This window comes from Pseudophryne corroboree, chromosome 8, assembly GCF_028390025.1.
Source record: "Pseudophryne corroboree isolate aPseCor3 chromosome 8, aPseCor3.hap2, whole genome shotgun sequence".
Lineage (NCBI taxonomy): Eukaryota > Metazoa > Chordata > Amphibia > Anura > Myobatrachidae > Pseudophryne > Pseudophryne corroboree.
Window position 1 is genome coordinate 248,313,744 of NC_086451.1, and position 17,388 is coordinate 248,331,131.

The following is a 17,388-nucleotide window of genomic DNA, read 5'->3' on the forward strand; positions in this document are numbered from 1 at the left end:
CTCCCCCTTAGTCTCCGTTACGTATGACCTTTAACATGTTCTCGAATTTTGTACATTTATTTCAAGCAGAGTGTATATTATAATTTAAAATTCTATTTTATTATTTTGTCTTTCCATAAATGTCCAAAGTACAACTTTGACACACATTCTATAAGTTGCAGATTGCAGCTGACACAAGTCTATGAAACTACGTCCCACATTGAAGGTCATGGACTTTAATTATCAAATAAATGGAATCCAAGTAGGACCCAGTTATCCGAATCTCTAAAACCTGGTCCTAAAAGAAGTCTGATCTTCAAACCTAGGCATACTTCAAGTGTTGCCATCTTTGTGATGACTAATTACCTGAGAAGCAATGTTTTTTGCAGTCTTACTGTTGTCCCCAGTCATTAAGACAACATCGAGGCCCATTGATCGCAATGTATGAACAGCTAAAGCTGCTTCAGGTTTTACAGTGTCAGCGATAGCTATTAAGCCACACAGAACACCTGCAAGGCAAATGAGGCATAATTAGCAAAACTACCTGCCTACAATATATATATATAGAGGACATATCAAGGAATACCATTCGAGTGTATTGTGTAACGTATAAATAAATTCACCTTTTTGCATCTTTATGAATTCTGGAGAGTGCCTCTACTGTCTGTTCTATAATTTGAATGCCTTTGCATTCTGGAGTGATCACCCCAGTCGTTGTCTCCTTTGAAGATGTGAGTGCGACCATTTTTTGGATATATATATATATATATATATATAAAATGGAGAATAGCGCCTAAGACGATCCTATATTCAGACACACAGGTAAAGTGTTACAAGATATAATTATCTATAATATTATAACACACCCCCATCAATCAATGGGTGGCAGCTCGTGCCCAGTAAAAATGTGTGGAAAATGAAGTGCGTAAGAACGCCTAATAGTGTTAGATACTCCAAATATTTTTGTGTAACCAGTTCACCTCGTGAGGTGTGCAATGTGCAAGTTAAAAGAAGACAACTTAGCTTCCTTGAGGGCACCTTCAGTCTGATGACACTTTTAGAGCATGTAAATTAGAAGACAAGAAACAAACATAGTGTGTACTGTTTCCTAAAAATACTTTATACACAACACACAGAGCTCCAAAAATTAGGAACCTTCCTAGTCCCAATATGCATACAAGAGCTCAGCAAATTTATAAAACATAGACAAAGTTTAATACAAAGGTCCTGAAGCAAATGCAGGTAGCGCACGTACAAGATAAAAACATATAAATGGCTTATCTGTCCACTGTTGGAAGTAACGGGTGAGTAGCAAGTCCCTGTCCCAACGCGTTTCGTCCTGGACGAAACGCGTTGGAACAGGGACTTGCTACTCACCTGTTACTTCCAACAGTGGACAGATAAACCGTTTATATGTTTTTATCTTGTACGTGTGCTACCTGCATTTGCTTCAGGACATTTTAAAATATGTTTACGGGACTGGGATTTGCTGCTCATCCGATACTTTCAATTGTGGACAGATAAGCTGTTTACTTGTTTTTATCTTGTACGTTTGCTACGTGCATTGGCTTCAGGACCTTTGTATTAAACTTTGTCTATATTTTATACATTTGCTGAGCTCCTGTATGCATATTGGGACTAGCAAGGTTCCTAATTTTTGGAGCTCTGTGTGTTGTGTATAAAGTATTTTTAGGAAACAGTGCACACTATGTTTGTTTGCTTCTTGTCTTCTAATTTACATGCTCTAAAAGTGTCATCAGACTGAAGATGCCCTCAAGGAAGCTAAGTTGTCTTCTTTTAACTTGCACACCTCACGAGGTGAATTGGTTACACAAAAATATTTGGAGTATCTAAAACTATTAGGCGCTCTTATGCACTTCATTTTCCACACACACACACACACACACACACACACACACACATACACATATAGAGAGACAGATATATATATATATATATATATATATATATATATATATATGGGATGTAGTTATGTGACCGCCGGTCATAATGCCAGCACCTACATCCTGCCCACACACAATCTGAACACTCAGCATGCCGAATAACAGGGACCCATAGAGTGGGAATAGAACCTGTGGCGAGCCCACAAGGGGCTCTGGTGCACTCAGTCCGCCCTGCATCTCAATGCCGGCGTCAGTATGGTGACTGGCAGTCTTCTAACTGCCGCTCACGCGATACACACCTATATATATATATATATATATATATATATATATATATATATATATATATATATACATATACATACATACATACACCAAAGACGGCTCTCTGGGAAGGATTGCAACTCCTCTCCGCTATGCTTTAAGAACCAGGCGGCACTCCTCGGGTATGTTCAGCCATAAAAGCGTGTATTCAAATCAAATCAAATCAAAAGTTACAAGCATAGTGAAACACCAACGTTTCAATGCCTCACAGGCGTTTTTTTCAAGGTGCTATGCTGTGACAAAGTGAAAAACAACACTTTGTTGGTTGTTGTTTTTCACTTTGTCACAGCATAGCACCTTGAAAAAAACGCCTGTGAGGCGTTGAAACGTTGGTGTTTCACTATGCTTGTAACTTTTGATTTGATTTGAATACACGCTTTTATGGCTGAACAAACCCGAGGAGTGCCGCCTGGTTCTTAAAGCATAGCGGAGAGGAGTTGCAATCCTTCCCAGAGAGCCGTCTTTGGTGTATTAGCATTGGAGGAAGGCACCCCGGTAGATGTTGTATGACAGTGAGTGCCATTATAAACCATGGATATATATATATATATATATATATATATATATTTATTTTATTTTTTAAATGTATCTATCTTTGGCATGCATTCCCAACACTGGTCCTCAAGGTACACTAACAGTCCATGTTTTAGTGATATCCAGGCTTCAGCACAAGTGACTTAATTAGTACCTCAGTTATTTTGAGTTAACCATCTGTGCTGAAGCCTGGCTGTCACTAATACCTGCAGTGTTATAGGCCCTACACACATGCCGATATCACTGCACGATATGAACAATCTCGTTCATTAATGAACGAGAAAACTTTCATATCGTGCAGTGTGGAGGCCGGGGCCGCGCATCGTTCATCGCTGGTGACATGTCGGCTGTGCATGCAGGCCAATATGGACGAGATCGTCCATATTTGCCTGCACGTCTATGGAGCCGGGTGACGGGAGGAGTGAAGAAACTTCACTCCCCCTGTCACTGCCCCCCCGTCGCCGTGTCGCCCGTCGGGCACCTCGGCGGCACATCGCCTAATGTGTAGGGCTCCTTAGTGTGCATTGAGGACAGAGGTTGGGATTACTTGATCTATAGTATACAGCCTGAATGTTTAAAATTAACTGCTTACCAAAAGCACATGCTGCAATGCCTACTCACCAGATGTAAGGCGACGTATTCATACCTGACACCAAATGAATGGTAGCTTTACCAATGCTTAAGAGTTTAAAGTAACATACCTCCCAACATAACCCATTTCCAATAGGGACAAAATACTCTGTTCCTGGATTTCCCTTTTAATTTAGGATTGCCATCACCGGTGTTGAACTAATCAATTAATAAGAAAGGTGTTTCAACACAGGTGATGTCAATCATAAATTAGGAGGGAAGTCCAGGAACAGAGCATTTTGTCCCTCCTGGAATGGATCATGTTGGGGTGTATGCAGCAATCATGAAAATAAAAAACTCCATAAAAAAGGATGAAACCTAAATCAGTGTTTTCTTCTGTAGGTTTTAGGACCATGCAGTTCATACTTACCATCCACAGCAACCAGGACAGCTGTACGACCTTTGTTTTCATGCTCAGTCATGAGAATATCAGTCTCACTTTTCAGGGTCAAGAAATTTCTATTCATCCACTCACGGTTCCCAATCAAAACGGAGTATGTCTGAGATGGGGAAGAGGCTGTACAAAGCAAGATATATAATAATGGACATGATATTTTATAGCACTAGAACTAAATGTACTAGCAGCACGTTTAAAAATACACATCATGCATAATTATTAACCTTGCCAATTAATTTGTATTGTTGCATGTTCACTGGGAATAGAAAATAATGCATACTTGCCTACCTGACCCTCTCCATGAGGGAGAAAATGCTCTGTTCCTGGACTTTCCTGGTAATGTATGATTGCCATCACCTGTGGTGAGCTAGTTAATTGATAAGAAAGGTGTTTCACCACAGGTGATGGCAATCATACATTACCAGGAAAGTCCAGGAACAGAGCATTTTCTCCCTCATGGAGAGGGTCAGGTAGGCAAGTATGGATTAGGGCATGTGGAAAAATAGCCGGTCACCAGTGGGAGTGGTTGGTTAGAAAGTGGCTGTTATTGGGCAGGTCTGTGTGAGTTGTGGACATGGTTTGTGTGTATGGTGGTGGGACTTACTTGGTTTCAGGTTTGTTGGGGTAAATACATTGGGAGATGTTTTAAAGGATGGTTGTGTGTAGAGGACAGGTCATCTTTCAATATACCTATTATGTGAGTGCCTGTGCCTGATAAATAAGGAAATATAGAAATAGCAAGTTGCAGGTAGGCCTTGAATTATTGGCAGGTGTATCATTTGCCACGGATAAGCAAGGCCAAACAGTAACAGGAACATTGTTAGGATACTTACCCTTTTTTTTCCCATATTCCCTTCCCTTTGTCAGCCCTTTATTTAGGGTATAGCTTCCAGTTACCCTGAGGATGCATATTTCCACTACTAATTACATTATTTGTGCAGTACGGCTGGCGCAATGGTCAGCATTACATAGGTTAATTTCCCACCACGGCCCTAACTGTGTGGAGTTTGTATATTCTCCCTGTGCTTGCATGGGTTTCCTCCAGGTATTCCGGTTTCCTCCCACAATCATGCGTTACAATACTCACCTATAATACTCACCTATAACTACAAGTACATGCGTTATAATACCTTTATGAGAGATGCACGCAGTAATTACTGCTAATGAATATTATTCAATAGGTGGGGTCCATGGAGCACATGTAATTACTGGACCCTATTATATTAAAACAATCGAGTTGAAGAATCCATATAACAATTTTTGTTTGATTAAATACATTTATTGTGCAACTTTTAGCATTCCTATACTTCAACTAAAATACTAATATAAACTAGCTATGCTTTCTTCTCATATCTTAATTTAATATACCATATGCAATTTTATGGTTTTAATAGGAGATCAGTCTATGACTGATACCTTATTTTGAGTTCACTAACCCTATTCCAGTATCATGTAGATAAATATTTTCACTATGGATAATATTCACCCATTGATTTCCTTCTGTTCAATGCCCTTTTAAATAAATTAAATAAATAAATTTTAAAAACAACTCTTCTCCTAATTTTTCTTAACATGCAATCTATAATACAATAGAGGATTGAACACGTCACAAGAAGCCCGATCACGTGATCGGAGCTTGAATTCGTATTATAGCTATATTAAATTCTCCATCGTCAGGTCCATTCAAATAAGGCTCAGGTCGGATTGTATCTATTCAGTGATATTCTGTTTATTCAATGTGTTAAGGTTTCCATTGACAGTGGAAGAGGCACGGGGTTCCGATCACGTGATCAGAGTTGTAATCCACATCTACGTCACACCACAATGTTAGTACAAGGTCCCTGCAACTACGCCCAGGTTCGTCGGGCTAGCCTCAGGATAGGTCGAGAGGAACACATGACCTTATCCACCGGTGTGATTGGTCACACTTACCTGTTAAATTACGATCGCGGGAGACAGTCGGGTTCAGCCTTGTTAAAGCTGCCCGTACAGCGAAACATGCATGTCGGCTTCCTAGTGGGCCACCACACTCCTTAAAATTGATTGCAATATTGTAGTTTGTTTAGTATACATCTATGTCGCATCTATCTGCACCAGCACTGACTTTACTATAGCTACGGTAGCTAGGATCCGGAAAGCAGGCTGTTTGCATTGATGTAGAAACCCAGTAAGGGTCATCTAAGATAGCAGCTAGGGGAATCACCCCAGCCTACATCCGTACCAGAGGAATTAATAACCTCATTAATTGTATGGCATGCTTCCGTGGCTAACTACACCACTACATTAGATGTCTCAGTATGTTATCACATGTTTTATCTATAATGTCAATATGGCACTTTATGTAAATAGATTAATGTTGTGCTAATTAGCACCTGCACTGCCCTGAGTAAAACTGCGTGTACTAGGAATTGTACAGCCGTTTACATATCAAAGCCATCAATCACAGTAGGGGTTATAAAAGTCAGCTGCAGCGGGAATCACTCTAGCTTTAACCCTCATAAGAAGGACTTATCATTCTATCATATAGACAGCACACCTCTGCGGCTGATTCGACTATTGATGCAATACCTTTGGAATTATCAGTATTTAAAACCCCTCAAGGGAATACCTCCACACACTTTATCTATTGTATACCTCTTGTATTGCAAATAACCAGCCTTTTAATAGGGATAGGTTTATATGATCTGCAAAGGTACTAGCCTGTTATTTATCCACACAGAACGGTGTCATTTATAACGAGAGACACCAACTCTACACACGTGTGTGAAGTGTTACATTATAAATCCCACACTCTACCTTGTGAATTGTCATTGTAACAATTGTTGCCTTTGTGTAACACCAGTTCAAGGACAGCTGGAAACCTTTTTCTTCCTCTTATAAAGAGTGTCGATCGTGTATTTTCAACAGGATTAGTGGAAACATTCCCTGTCTATATTTATATATGGCTCTGATTACATTTTATGCATTATAAGGGGTGACGCATAACACCCATATATACAGCAATCAGCCGATATATTTCCTCCTTTATACCTTATTTTTTTGTTACCACAGATTCCAGTACCCCTGTGAGCGCCTTATACCCCTATATTGATACAATTGTGTAAGAAATTATCACATTTCAAGGATTCTCCAAATTAGATTCACATGGGGGACGCGCTGTATATTCCAATTTAGGGTACCAGTGGTATATTCTCTCTACTCTCCATCCATTGGAGATAATACGGCTAATGTTATATCTATAAGAGTAATTCGCCCCTATATACCTTCATTTTGTGTGTAATAGGTTACAATCAAGGCATTCTATAGAATTCACCGCATTTATGTTTCAGAGGCAGTATTAAACATTAGTGTCATCAGAGTGTGATACACACACACTTATGTCTATACCTACTAGGATGTAATATAGTCCAAATATCAAATTTGACTAACTGTAATCATACTGTATATCTGAATATTCCAGTTTCTTACTGGCTTACTTAGGTGCGCATCAAAACTACTCATCTAAGAATCTCTATTAACTCGAATTCTACACAGAAATCAACAAACACACAGTTGCAGGAGTCATTGTGGTGACCCCACTTTTTAAGAATCTTTCTTTCACAAACCATTCATTCTTTATCACTTATATGTTTGTAAATGTTATGTTTTTAACCTCTATATTTTGCTGTATGTGTTCTACTGTAAGGACCTTCTTAATATTAATATAAGCAATAAAAGCTACGTTTTACTATTATAAATAATTTAACAAATAAGATTTGTGCACCCAACTCAATAACCGCTTTTCTAGTTCTTTTTATGTGTTGTTATATTTTGGTTGCAATAGGGTCGCACCCCCAGAGAGGCAAAAAGTCTAATTAAGACACACGAATATTGGGGTCTTAAGAGATTTACCTATACATAAAGTTTCTATATAAATTCATACGTGTGCAGATGAACCTTTCTTGTTTTTTTCAACACATGTCCATCCAGTCAGGTGTCGGCGGAGACACCACATTCATTTGCTCCCGCTCCTCTCTAACATAGCCTTCTTCCTCAGACATGTCGACACACGCGTACCGACACACCACACACACAGGGAATGCTCTTTCTGAAGACAGTTCCCCCACAAGGCCCTTTGGAGAGACAGAGAGAGAGTATGCCAGCATACACCCCAGCGCTATATAACCCAGGAATAACACAGTAACTTAATGTTTACCCAGTAGCGCTGCTGTATGTAATTTGCGCCGAATTATGTGCCCCCCCTCTCTTTTCAACCCTCTTGTCTACCGTGGTATAAGCAGGGGAGAGTCCGGGAAGCTTCCTCTAAACGGTGCTGTGGAGAAAAAATGGCGCTGGTGAGTGCTGAGGGAGAATCCCCGCCCCCTCGGCGGCGGGCTTCTGTCCCGCTTAAACTGTAAAATTGGCGGGGGCTCATACATATATACAATGCCCAGCTGTATATATGTCATATTTTTGCCAAAAAGAGGTTTATATTGCTGCCCAGGGCGCCCCCCCCCCCCCCCTGCGCCCCCCCCCCCCCTGCGCCCTGCACCCTTACAGTGACCGGAGTATGTGAGGTGTATGGGAGCAATGGCGCACAGCTGCAGTGCTGTGTGTTACCTCAGTGAAGATCATGAAGTCTTCTGCCGCCTCTGAAGTCTTCTTTTCTTCTCATACTCACCCGGCTTCTATCTTCTGGCTCTGCGAGGGGGACGGCGGCGCGGCTCTGGGACGGACGGCGAGGGTGAGATCCTGCGTACCAATCCCTCTGGAGCTAATGGTGTCCAGTAGCCTAAGAAGCAGGACCTTGCAACTCAGAGTAGGGCTGCTTCTCTCCCCTCAGTCCATCGATGCAGGGAGTCTGTTGCCAGCAGTGCTCCCTGAAAATAAAAAACCTAACAAAATACTTTCTGTCAGAAAGCTCAGGAGAGCTCCTGAAAAGCACCCAGTCTCCACTGGGCACAGTATCAAACTGAGGTCTGGAGGAGGGGCATAGAGGGAGGAGCCAGTGCACACCCAGAACTAAAGTCTTTCTTAAAGTGCCCATGTCTCCTGCGGAGCCCGTCTATCCCCATGGTCCTTACGGAGTCCCCAGCATCCTCTAGGACGTTAGAGAAAAGCAATTATAGTGAAGTACTGTTTAATAATTGTAAATTTCAGCCAAACCTGAGCCTGCACCAGTGGAAGAACCCAGGTCTTGCACTGTTTCAAGTGCATTCTGAACTGCTTAAAAACAGTTCATGTCTAGCTGGTAATTGTCAAAATTTGGCCACTTGGAAATACCTGTAATATGTGTGGAGTTTATATGTTTTTGTTTTTCTCATATTAAATCTTACAATTATTAAACAGTATTTCACAATAATTGCTTATCTCTTACATTTTGGATATATCTGAATGAGCCTAATAAGATGTATACTGTGAGATATGACATCTGCTGTATCTGAAGTGGTATATTTATGAATGACCTACATACTGTATGCAGTAGCACTGGATAACTTCTATTCAACCTTTTTTGGCACATATTTGGTGAAGATACCTTTAAGTAAAATATTGAGCTCACCGAGCTGCTTTTTTTCTGCTTGTGCGCACTGCTAGGATTGTCTATTTTATATTTCTATTATCAGATTGTTAATGTTTCTCATGTTAATATGAGGTGCTGATATAGAATAAGTCAATCATAATTAATCCAGGCATTCTGCTTTAATTTAATATTTTTTTGCTATACCTCAATATTAGGGAATTACAACTTTGTATACTGTAGGTATCACAACTGTACATGACGTGTCATAAATTTGGATGAACATATGGATGGTATAATAGAGGGCCATCAAAATATGGCATTTGTGGCAACAACAGTGACAAGACATTGGGCATAATTCAAACTTGATCGTAGCCATGCAAAATTTTGCACGGCTACGATCAGTTACTCAGACATGCAGGGTGGGGTGGGGGGGGGGACCCAGCACAGGGCTAGTCCGCACTGCATGTCTGGCTCTGCCCCACCGTACAAGTTCAAAAGGATCACACAGCGGCAATGCTTTTGTACTTGATGAGTAGCTCCATACCAGCGCAGCACACAGGCAGGGAGCTACTAGTCACTGACCGGGTCACAGCGGCTGCGTGTGACGTCATGCAGCAGCCTGCCCCCTGCACGGTCCGGGCACACCTGCGTTGTAAAAAGGCGGCCAAACGCCACCGGCCCGCACCCTCCTTCCCAGCGACCACCTCTGCCTGTCAATCAGGCAGAGGCGATTGCAGGGCTGAGATGGCCGTCGGCTGTCTGGCATGCGCCAGCGCATGCGCAGTTCAGACCTGATCGGCTGCTGTGTGAAAATGCACAGCAGGGATCAGGTCTGAATTAGGCCCCTTGCTCCCGAGGACACACCATATCAAGGAATTGAAATATTTTTAGGTATTTGGATAGATGTCATATTGGGGGACTTTGATTTGATGTGTTGTAGAAGTGATTATTATACCAAACACCCACTAACAAATCCTAAACCTGCTTATCTTGCAATATATCTCTACCAGCTATTAGGGTGCCATTTATAATCAAGGGATCTCTCCCACTGATATATAAACTGTTTGATGCACATTATAGGACCAATGCTATACAGGAACTTGAAGACAGTTGTACTTGTAAGTAATACTCATTTGTGAGGCTACAGTGAGGCCACCTTGTAGGTGAATTATACGGTGAGGACAATTCCAAGTTGATATCTCATAGAAAGAGTATGGTGTTATGTATGAGAAATTAACCAAATAGAGGACAGATTAGCATACACCATATTTTTTGTGCAGCATTTTTCTGCACACTTTCTTTCTGTAGTTTTACACGCATCTCTCTATAATTTTAGTATTTCACTAACAGGACGTGATATGTAATGTTTAATATTATGAAATACAAGGAATGTTTTAAAACCTATACACTACTACAGACATCCTCTGTTCTACTGTGTTGCACATATGGGAGACTCAACCTGTAATACCCTGCCTAGGGAATATAGCAAGAAGATCTCTCGATACCCCTTTTACACTCGCATGAAAATCCCGGGATTTTGCACATGAACGCGCATCATCCCGGGATTTTTCTCAGTGTGAAAGGGTACAGGGTCAATTTCCCGGGACGAGCATCCCGGGATTTCAACCCAGGTCTCGACCAGGGTTGGTCCCAGGACCGTCCCGGGAAGCTGTGTAGTGTGAAAGGGCCCGTCCCGGGATTCACTATCCCGGGACTGTTAAAAGGCCTCGGATTGGAGCTTTCTTGGGCTCAGAAAAGAAGATGTCATCTTTTCTGAGCCCAAGGCCATTTCTAATGACATACATATGAATTTGCAGGGATATCCCAGGATCAGTGTAAATGGGGCTGTCCCGGGTCGATCCCAGGTCTTAGTGCAGTGTGAAAGGGGTCAGTCCCGGGAATGCACCCCGGGATGCATCCCGGGAAGCATCACTGGAGTGACCCGGGTGTGCGAGTGTAAAAGGGTAACTGGCTGGTTCCTCTGCAACAGGCTGGTAAGATGGTCCCTTTTCCACAGGCTGGTCAATGGTACAGGTTGGCAGGAAAGTCCCTCTGGCAGCTGGCTGGTCTCTGGGTGCAGGAATCCAGCATGCTCTCACTGTGCAGAAAAGTCAACACACTATACTGTTTCTATTAGCCCACTAGCCTCTCATGTAAGTGAAGCCACGCCCCCAACACACAGCCACTTCCAGGATCTCCTGTTATCAGCACAGACTGAGAGCTGGGGAGATGAAAGCAGTCTCAATCAACAAACTATGTTGATTGATTAACTGCTGTGCAGGCCAAAGGGGTGAGTGGGGAGGAAGGGGCACCTGCTGTGAGTTGCTGTGACTCACACCACTGACTATAGCTGACAGCCAGCTGAGATAGGAAGGTGTTAAGGAGCAGGACTTCACAGACAGTTTGTCTGTAGGCAGGAGTGTGCTAGGGGGGCGACCGCCCCCACCGCCCCCCTCTGTATCCGTGCCTGGGCTGACGGGGGTTGTGGAGGGTCAGGCTGAGGGGAGGTTGTGGAGGGTCAGGGTTAGGCTGCCGGGAGTGGGGGTTAGGGGAGAGGGGATAGCATGCTTACCTCGTCCCTGTCAAAATTTTAAAGATTGGGACGCTGGTGTCTGTATTGTGAGCGCCAGCATCCCGTCCCTCGGTCACATATAACGAACCCTGAGCAGTTATGCTAGAAAAGCAACCTTTTATAAAAGCCGCCTCACGCCCCCAAAGTGTTCTATATTAGGGGAATCTTCCTAGGCTCTACAATGCTCGCTGAGCACAAGTTACCACAGTAAGCTGATTTACAACTCCACACAATGGTCTGTTCTTTAGATGTAGACATAAACTGTATGTGTCCTTACTTGTTGTGTGGAAGTCTGTGATTTGATAAAGTTCGGAGTCCTCATGCTTTGTATCAATTTCTACTAACAGGGCATTTTTGCTGTTTGTATTTGTTGTCTGGTTGCTATGGTACAGAAGGTGATCAATGTTACTGACTTTGCAGCTGATCCCACACCCAGGCACTGCCTGGAAATCGTAACAAGTACCCAGGTTTTCTGTATTCAAGACCTGTGTAAAAAGAACAGAAAGCAGAGACAAATACATAAAGTCTAAGTCATAACAGGCAACCTTTTCTTTGTTATAAACATTATAGACTGCATACCTATGTCTATGCTTGTTGGTACAGCTAAACAAACATCTCCTGTTGATATGGGGTAATAATTTGAGTTTAACAGCCATGGGCGACATTTGCAGACTGGGGTCTATTTACTAAGAGCCCTGGATGGAGATAAAGTGGACAGAGATAAAGTACCAGCCAATCATCTCCTAACTGCCATGTCACAAACTGGGTTTTAAAAAGGACAGTCAGGAGCCGATTGGCTGGTACTTTATCTCCGTCCACTTTATCGCCATCCAAGGCTTAGTAAACAGACCAATAATGTGGGCCATATATCAGACTAACTTTCCTCCAACCAAAATGTTGTCCCACACACCAAACCAACTTTTTCATCAGATCAGCCCTTGTATCTTTACTTCATATATACGTGTATGGGGAGAAGGGGTAATATGCAGGTTTCTATCATAGGAGGTGGTAACTTGAGGTGGTGATCCGGGTGCAGACACTCCTCCATTATCCAGAACAAAAACCAGCTTTAGGAAGGAGTCTGTGGGCGGTACTCAATTCTTTTCACCCCCTTCCACAGCCATTCTGTTTCTGCCCTTGGGGGCATGATATAATTTCAGTTTGCTACCCATGGGGTAGCGAGGCGCCCAACCCTTTACACAACTAGGGCATCCGGAAAGTATTCACAGCTCTTCACTTTTTCCATATTTTGTTATGTTACAGCATTATTCAAAATGGAATAAATTCATTTCTCCCTCAAAATTCTACACACAATACCCCATAACGACAACGTGAAAAAAAGTTTTTTGAGATATTTGCAAATTTATTAAAAATAAAAAACTAAGAAATCACATGTACATAAGTATTCACAGCCTTTGCTCAATACTTTGTTGATGCACCTTTGGCAGCAATTACAGCATCAAATCTTTTTGAATATAATGCCACACAAGCTTGGCACACCTATATTTGGGCAGTTTCGCCCATTCCTCTTTGCAGCACCTCTCAAGCTCGACCAGGTTGGATGGGAAGAGACGGTGCACGGCCATTTTCAGATCTCCCCAGAGATGTTCAATCGGATTCAAGTCTGGGCTCTGGCTGGGCCACTCAAGGACATTCACAGAGTTGTCCTGAAGCCACTCCTTTGATATCTTGACTGTGTGCTTAGGGTCATTGTCATGCTGAAAGATGGACAGTCACCGCAATCTCAGGTCAAGAGCGCTCTGGAGCAGGTTTTTGTCCAGGATGTCTCTGTACATTCCTGAATTTGTCTTTCCCTCTATCCTGACTAGTCTTCCAGTTCCTGCTGCTGAAAAACATCCCCACAGGATGATGCTGCCACCACCATGCTTCACTGCAGGGATGGTATTGGCCTGTTAATGAGTGTTGCCTGGTTTCCCCCAAACATGACGCCTGGCACTCACACCAAAGAGTTCATTCTTTGCCTCATCAGACCAGAGAATTCTCATGGTCTGAGAGTCCTTCAGGTGCATTTTGGCAAACTCCAGGCGGGCTGCCATGTGCTTTTTACTAAGGAGTGGCTTCCGTCTGGCCACTCTACCATACAGGTCTGATTGGTGGATTGCTGCAGAGATGGTTGTCCTTCTAGAAAGTTCTCCTCTCTCCAGAGAGGAGTGCTGTAGCTCTGACAGAGTGACCATCGGGTTCTTGGTCTCCTCCCTGACTAGGGCCATTCTCTCCCGATAGCTCAGTTTAGACGGCCAGACAGCTCTAGAAAGAGTCCTGGTGGTTCCGAACTTCTTCTATTTACGGATGATGGAGGCCACTGTGCTCATTGGGACCTTCAAAGCAACAGATATTTTTCTGTACCCTTCCGCAGATTTGTTCCTCAAGACAATCCTGTCTTGGAGGTCTACAGACAATTCCTTTGACTTCATGCTTGGTTTGTGCTCAGACATGCACTGTCAAGTGTGGAACCTTATACAGACAGGTTTGTAACTTTCCAAATCATGTCCAATCAACTGAATTTACCAAAGGTGGACTCCAATTAAGCTGTAGGAACATCTCAAGGACGATCAGTGGAAACAGGATGCACCTGAGCTCAATTTTGAGCTTCATGGCAAAGGTTGTGAATACTTATGTACATGTGATTTCTTAGTTTTTTATTTTTAATAAATTTGCAAAAATAAATAAAATAAAAATTTTTTTTTTCATGTTGTCATTATGGGGTATTGCGTGTAGAATTTTGAGGAAAAAAATGAATTTATTCCATTTTGGAATAAAGCTGTAACATAACAGAATGTGGAAAAAGTGAAGCGCTGTGAATACTTTCCGGATGCACTGTAAACCGCATTACTATGAGCGCAAAATGCGCGATAACAGGGATCATTTTAGAAAGGAGATTGGGCATGACATATCATTTGAATACCACCCTGTATGTCTTTTGTCTAATACCCTGGGGCACCTGCATCAACAGCACCCTGCTCATTCTGGTTTGCAGTGCACAGTGAGTGCGTGGCTGTGCATGGAGCCAGTGGGTACAGTGCAAGTTATATTCGGGGGGAAGGGGGAGTACTGCTGCAGATGTCTCTCCCCCTTACTAGAAGCGGCTGCTGCCAGTACACCTCAGCGTCGGGAACAGCGTCTCCCGGCAAGTCTCCTCACAGCACCGCTGCTCCAGACTGGAGGAGAGGAGCCTACAACCCTTACCCCCTCCATCCGTCTTATGGTGCCTGGACAAAGATACACAGAGGCAGAAGCAGCGGGACCAGATGTCCGAGGAGATGTCAAAAGGTCACTAGGACAAAAGACGCCTGACATTAGCAGTCAGTGTCCTACTTATCGTTCAGTTGGGGGGAAAGATCCCCTACACTTGAATGATTAGTTGGGAAAAAATAAGAATTTACTTACCGATAATTCTATTTCTCGTAGTCCGTAGTGGATGCTGGGGACTCCGTCAGGACCATGGGGAATAGCGGCTCCGCAGGAGACAGGGCACAAAAGTAAAAGCTTTAGGATCAGGTGGTGTGCACTGGCTCCTCCCCCTATGACCCTCCTCCAAGCCTCAGTTAGGATACTGTGCCTGGACGAGCGTACACAATAAGGAAGGATTTTGAATCCCGGGTAAGACTCATACCAGCCACACCAATCACACTGTACAACCTGTGATCTGAACCCAGTTAACAGCATGATAACAGCGGAGCCTCTGAAAAGATGGCTCACAACAATAACCCGATTTTTGTAACAATAACTATGTACAAGTATTGCAGACAATCCGCACTTGGGATGGGCGCCCAGCATCCACTACGGACTACGAGAAATAGAATTATCGGTAAGTAAATTCTTATTTTCTCTGACGTCCTAAGTGGATGCTGGGGACTCCGTCAGGACCATGGGGATTATACCAAAGCTCCCAAACGGGCGGGAGAGTGCGGATGACTCTGCAGCACCGAATGAGAGAACTCCAGGTCCTCCTCAGCCAGGGTGTGCCCCTGACCAAGTAGCAGCTCGGCAAAGTTGTAAAGCCGAGACCCCTCGGGCAGCCGCCCAAGATGAGCCCACCTTCCTTGTGGAATGGGCATTTACATATTTTGGCTGTGGCAGTGCTGCCACAGAATGTGCAAGCTGAATTGTACTACACATCCAACTAGCAATCGTCTGCTTAGAAGCAAGAGCACCCAGATTTTTGGGTGCCTACAGGATAACAGCAAGTCAGTCTTCCTGACTCCAGCCGTCCTGGAAACCTATATTTTCAGGGCCCTGACAACATCTAGCAACTTGGAGTCCTCCAAGTCCCTAGTAGCCGCAGGTACCACAATAAACTGGTGCAGGTGAAACGCTGACACCACCTTAGGGAGAAACTGGGGACGAGTCCGCAACTCTGCCCCGTCCGAATGGACAATCAGATATGGGCTTTGTGAGACAAAGCCGCCAATTTTGACACTCGCCTGGCCGAGGCCAGGGCCAACAGCGTGGTCACTTTTCATGTGAGATATTTCAAATCCACAGATTTGAGCGGTTTAAACCAATGTGATTTGAGGAATCCCAGAACTACGTTGAGATCCCACAGTGCCACAGGAGGCACAAAAAGGGGTTGTATATGCAGTACTCCCTTGACAAACTTCTGGACTTCAGGTACTGAAGCCAATTCTTTCTGGAAGAAAATTGACAGGGCCGAAATTTGAACCTTAATGGACCCCAATTTGAGGCCCATAGACACTCCTGTTTTCAGGAAATGCAGGAATCGACCGAGTTGAAATTTCTTCGTGGGGCCTTCCTGGCCTCACACCACGCAACATATTTTCGCCACATATGGTGATAATGTTGTGCGGTCACCTCCTTCCTGGCTTTGACCAGGGTAGGAATGACCTCTTCCGGAATGCCTTTTTCCCTTAGGATCCGGCGTTCCACCGCCATGCCGTCAAACGCAGCCGCGGTAAGTCTTGGAAACAGACATGGTACTTGCTGAAGCAAGTCCCTTCTTAGCGGCAGAGGCCATGAGTCCTCTGTGAGCATTTCTTGAAGTTCCGGGTACCAAGTCCTTCTTGGCCAATCCGGAGCCACGAGTATAGTTCTTACTCCTCTACGTCTTATAATTCTCAGTACCTTGGGTATGAGAAGCAGAGGAGGGAACACATACACCGACTGGTACACCCACGGTGTTACCAGAAACGTCCACAGCTATTGCCTGAGGGTCTCTTGACCTGGCGCAATACCTGTCCAGTTTTTTGTTCAGGCGGGACGCCATCATGTCCACCTTTGGTCTTTCCCAACGGTTCACAATCATGTGGAAGACTTCCCGATGAAGTCCCCACTCTCCCGGGTGGAGCTCGTGCCTGCTGAGGAAGTTTGCTTCCCAGTTGTCCACTCCCGGAATGAACACTGCTGACAGTGCTATCACATGATTTTCCGCCCAGCGAAGAATCCTTGCAGTTTCTGCCATTGCCCTCCTGCTTCTTGTGCCGCCCTGTCTGTTTACGTGGGCGACTGCCGTGATGTTGTCCCACTGGATCAATACCGGCTGACCTTGAAGCAGAGGTCTTGCTAAGCT

The 17,388-nt window shown here is 43.7% G+C and overlaps 1 protein-coding gene across 3 annotated transcripts in view; it reads right to left on the bottom strand.

Annotated features, from left to right (window-relative positions):
- ATP7A (ATPase copper transporting alpha) overlaps nucleotides 1-17,388 on the bottom strand; it is a 461,725-nt gene that overhangs the window by 44,341 nt on the left and 399,996 nt on the right. For all 3 annotated transcript variants that reach the window (XM_063937168.1, XM_063937169.1, XM_063937170.1), the window contains exons 17-19: nucleotides 12,118-12,325; nucleotides 3,742-3,888; nucleotides 346-488 (exon numbers count right to left, since the gene is read on the bottom strand). In XM_063937168.1, the coding sequence (XP_063793238.1) occupies nucleotides 346-488; nucleotides 3,742-3,888; nucleotides 12,118-12,325 (498 nt within the window). The remainder of the gene's footprint in view (nucleotides 1-345; nucleotides 489-3,741; nucleotides 3,889-12,117; nucleotides 12,326-17,388) is intronic.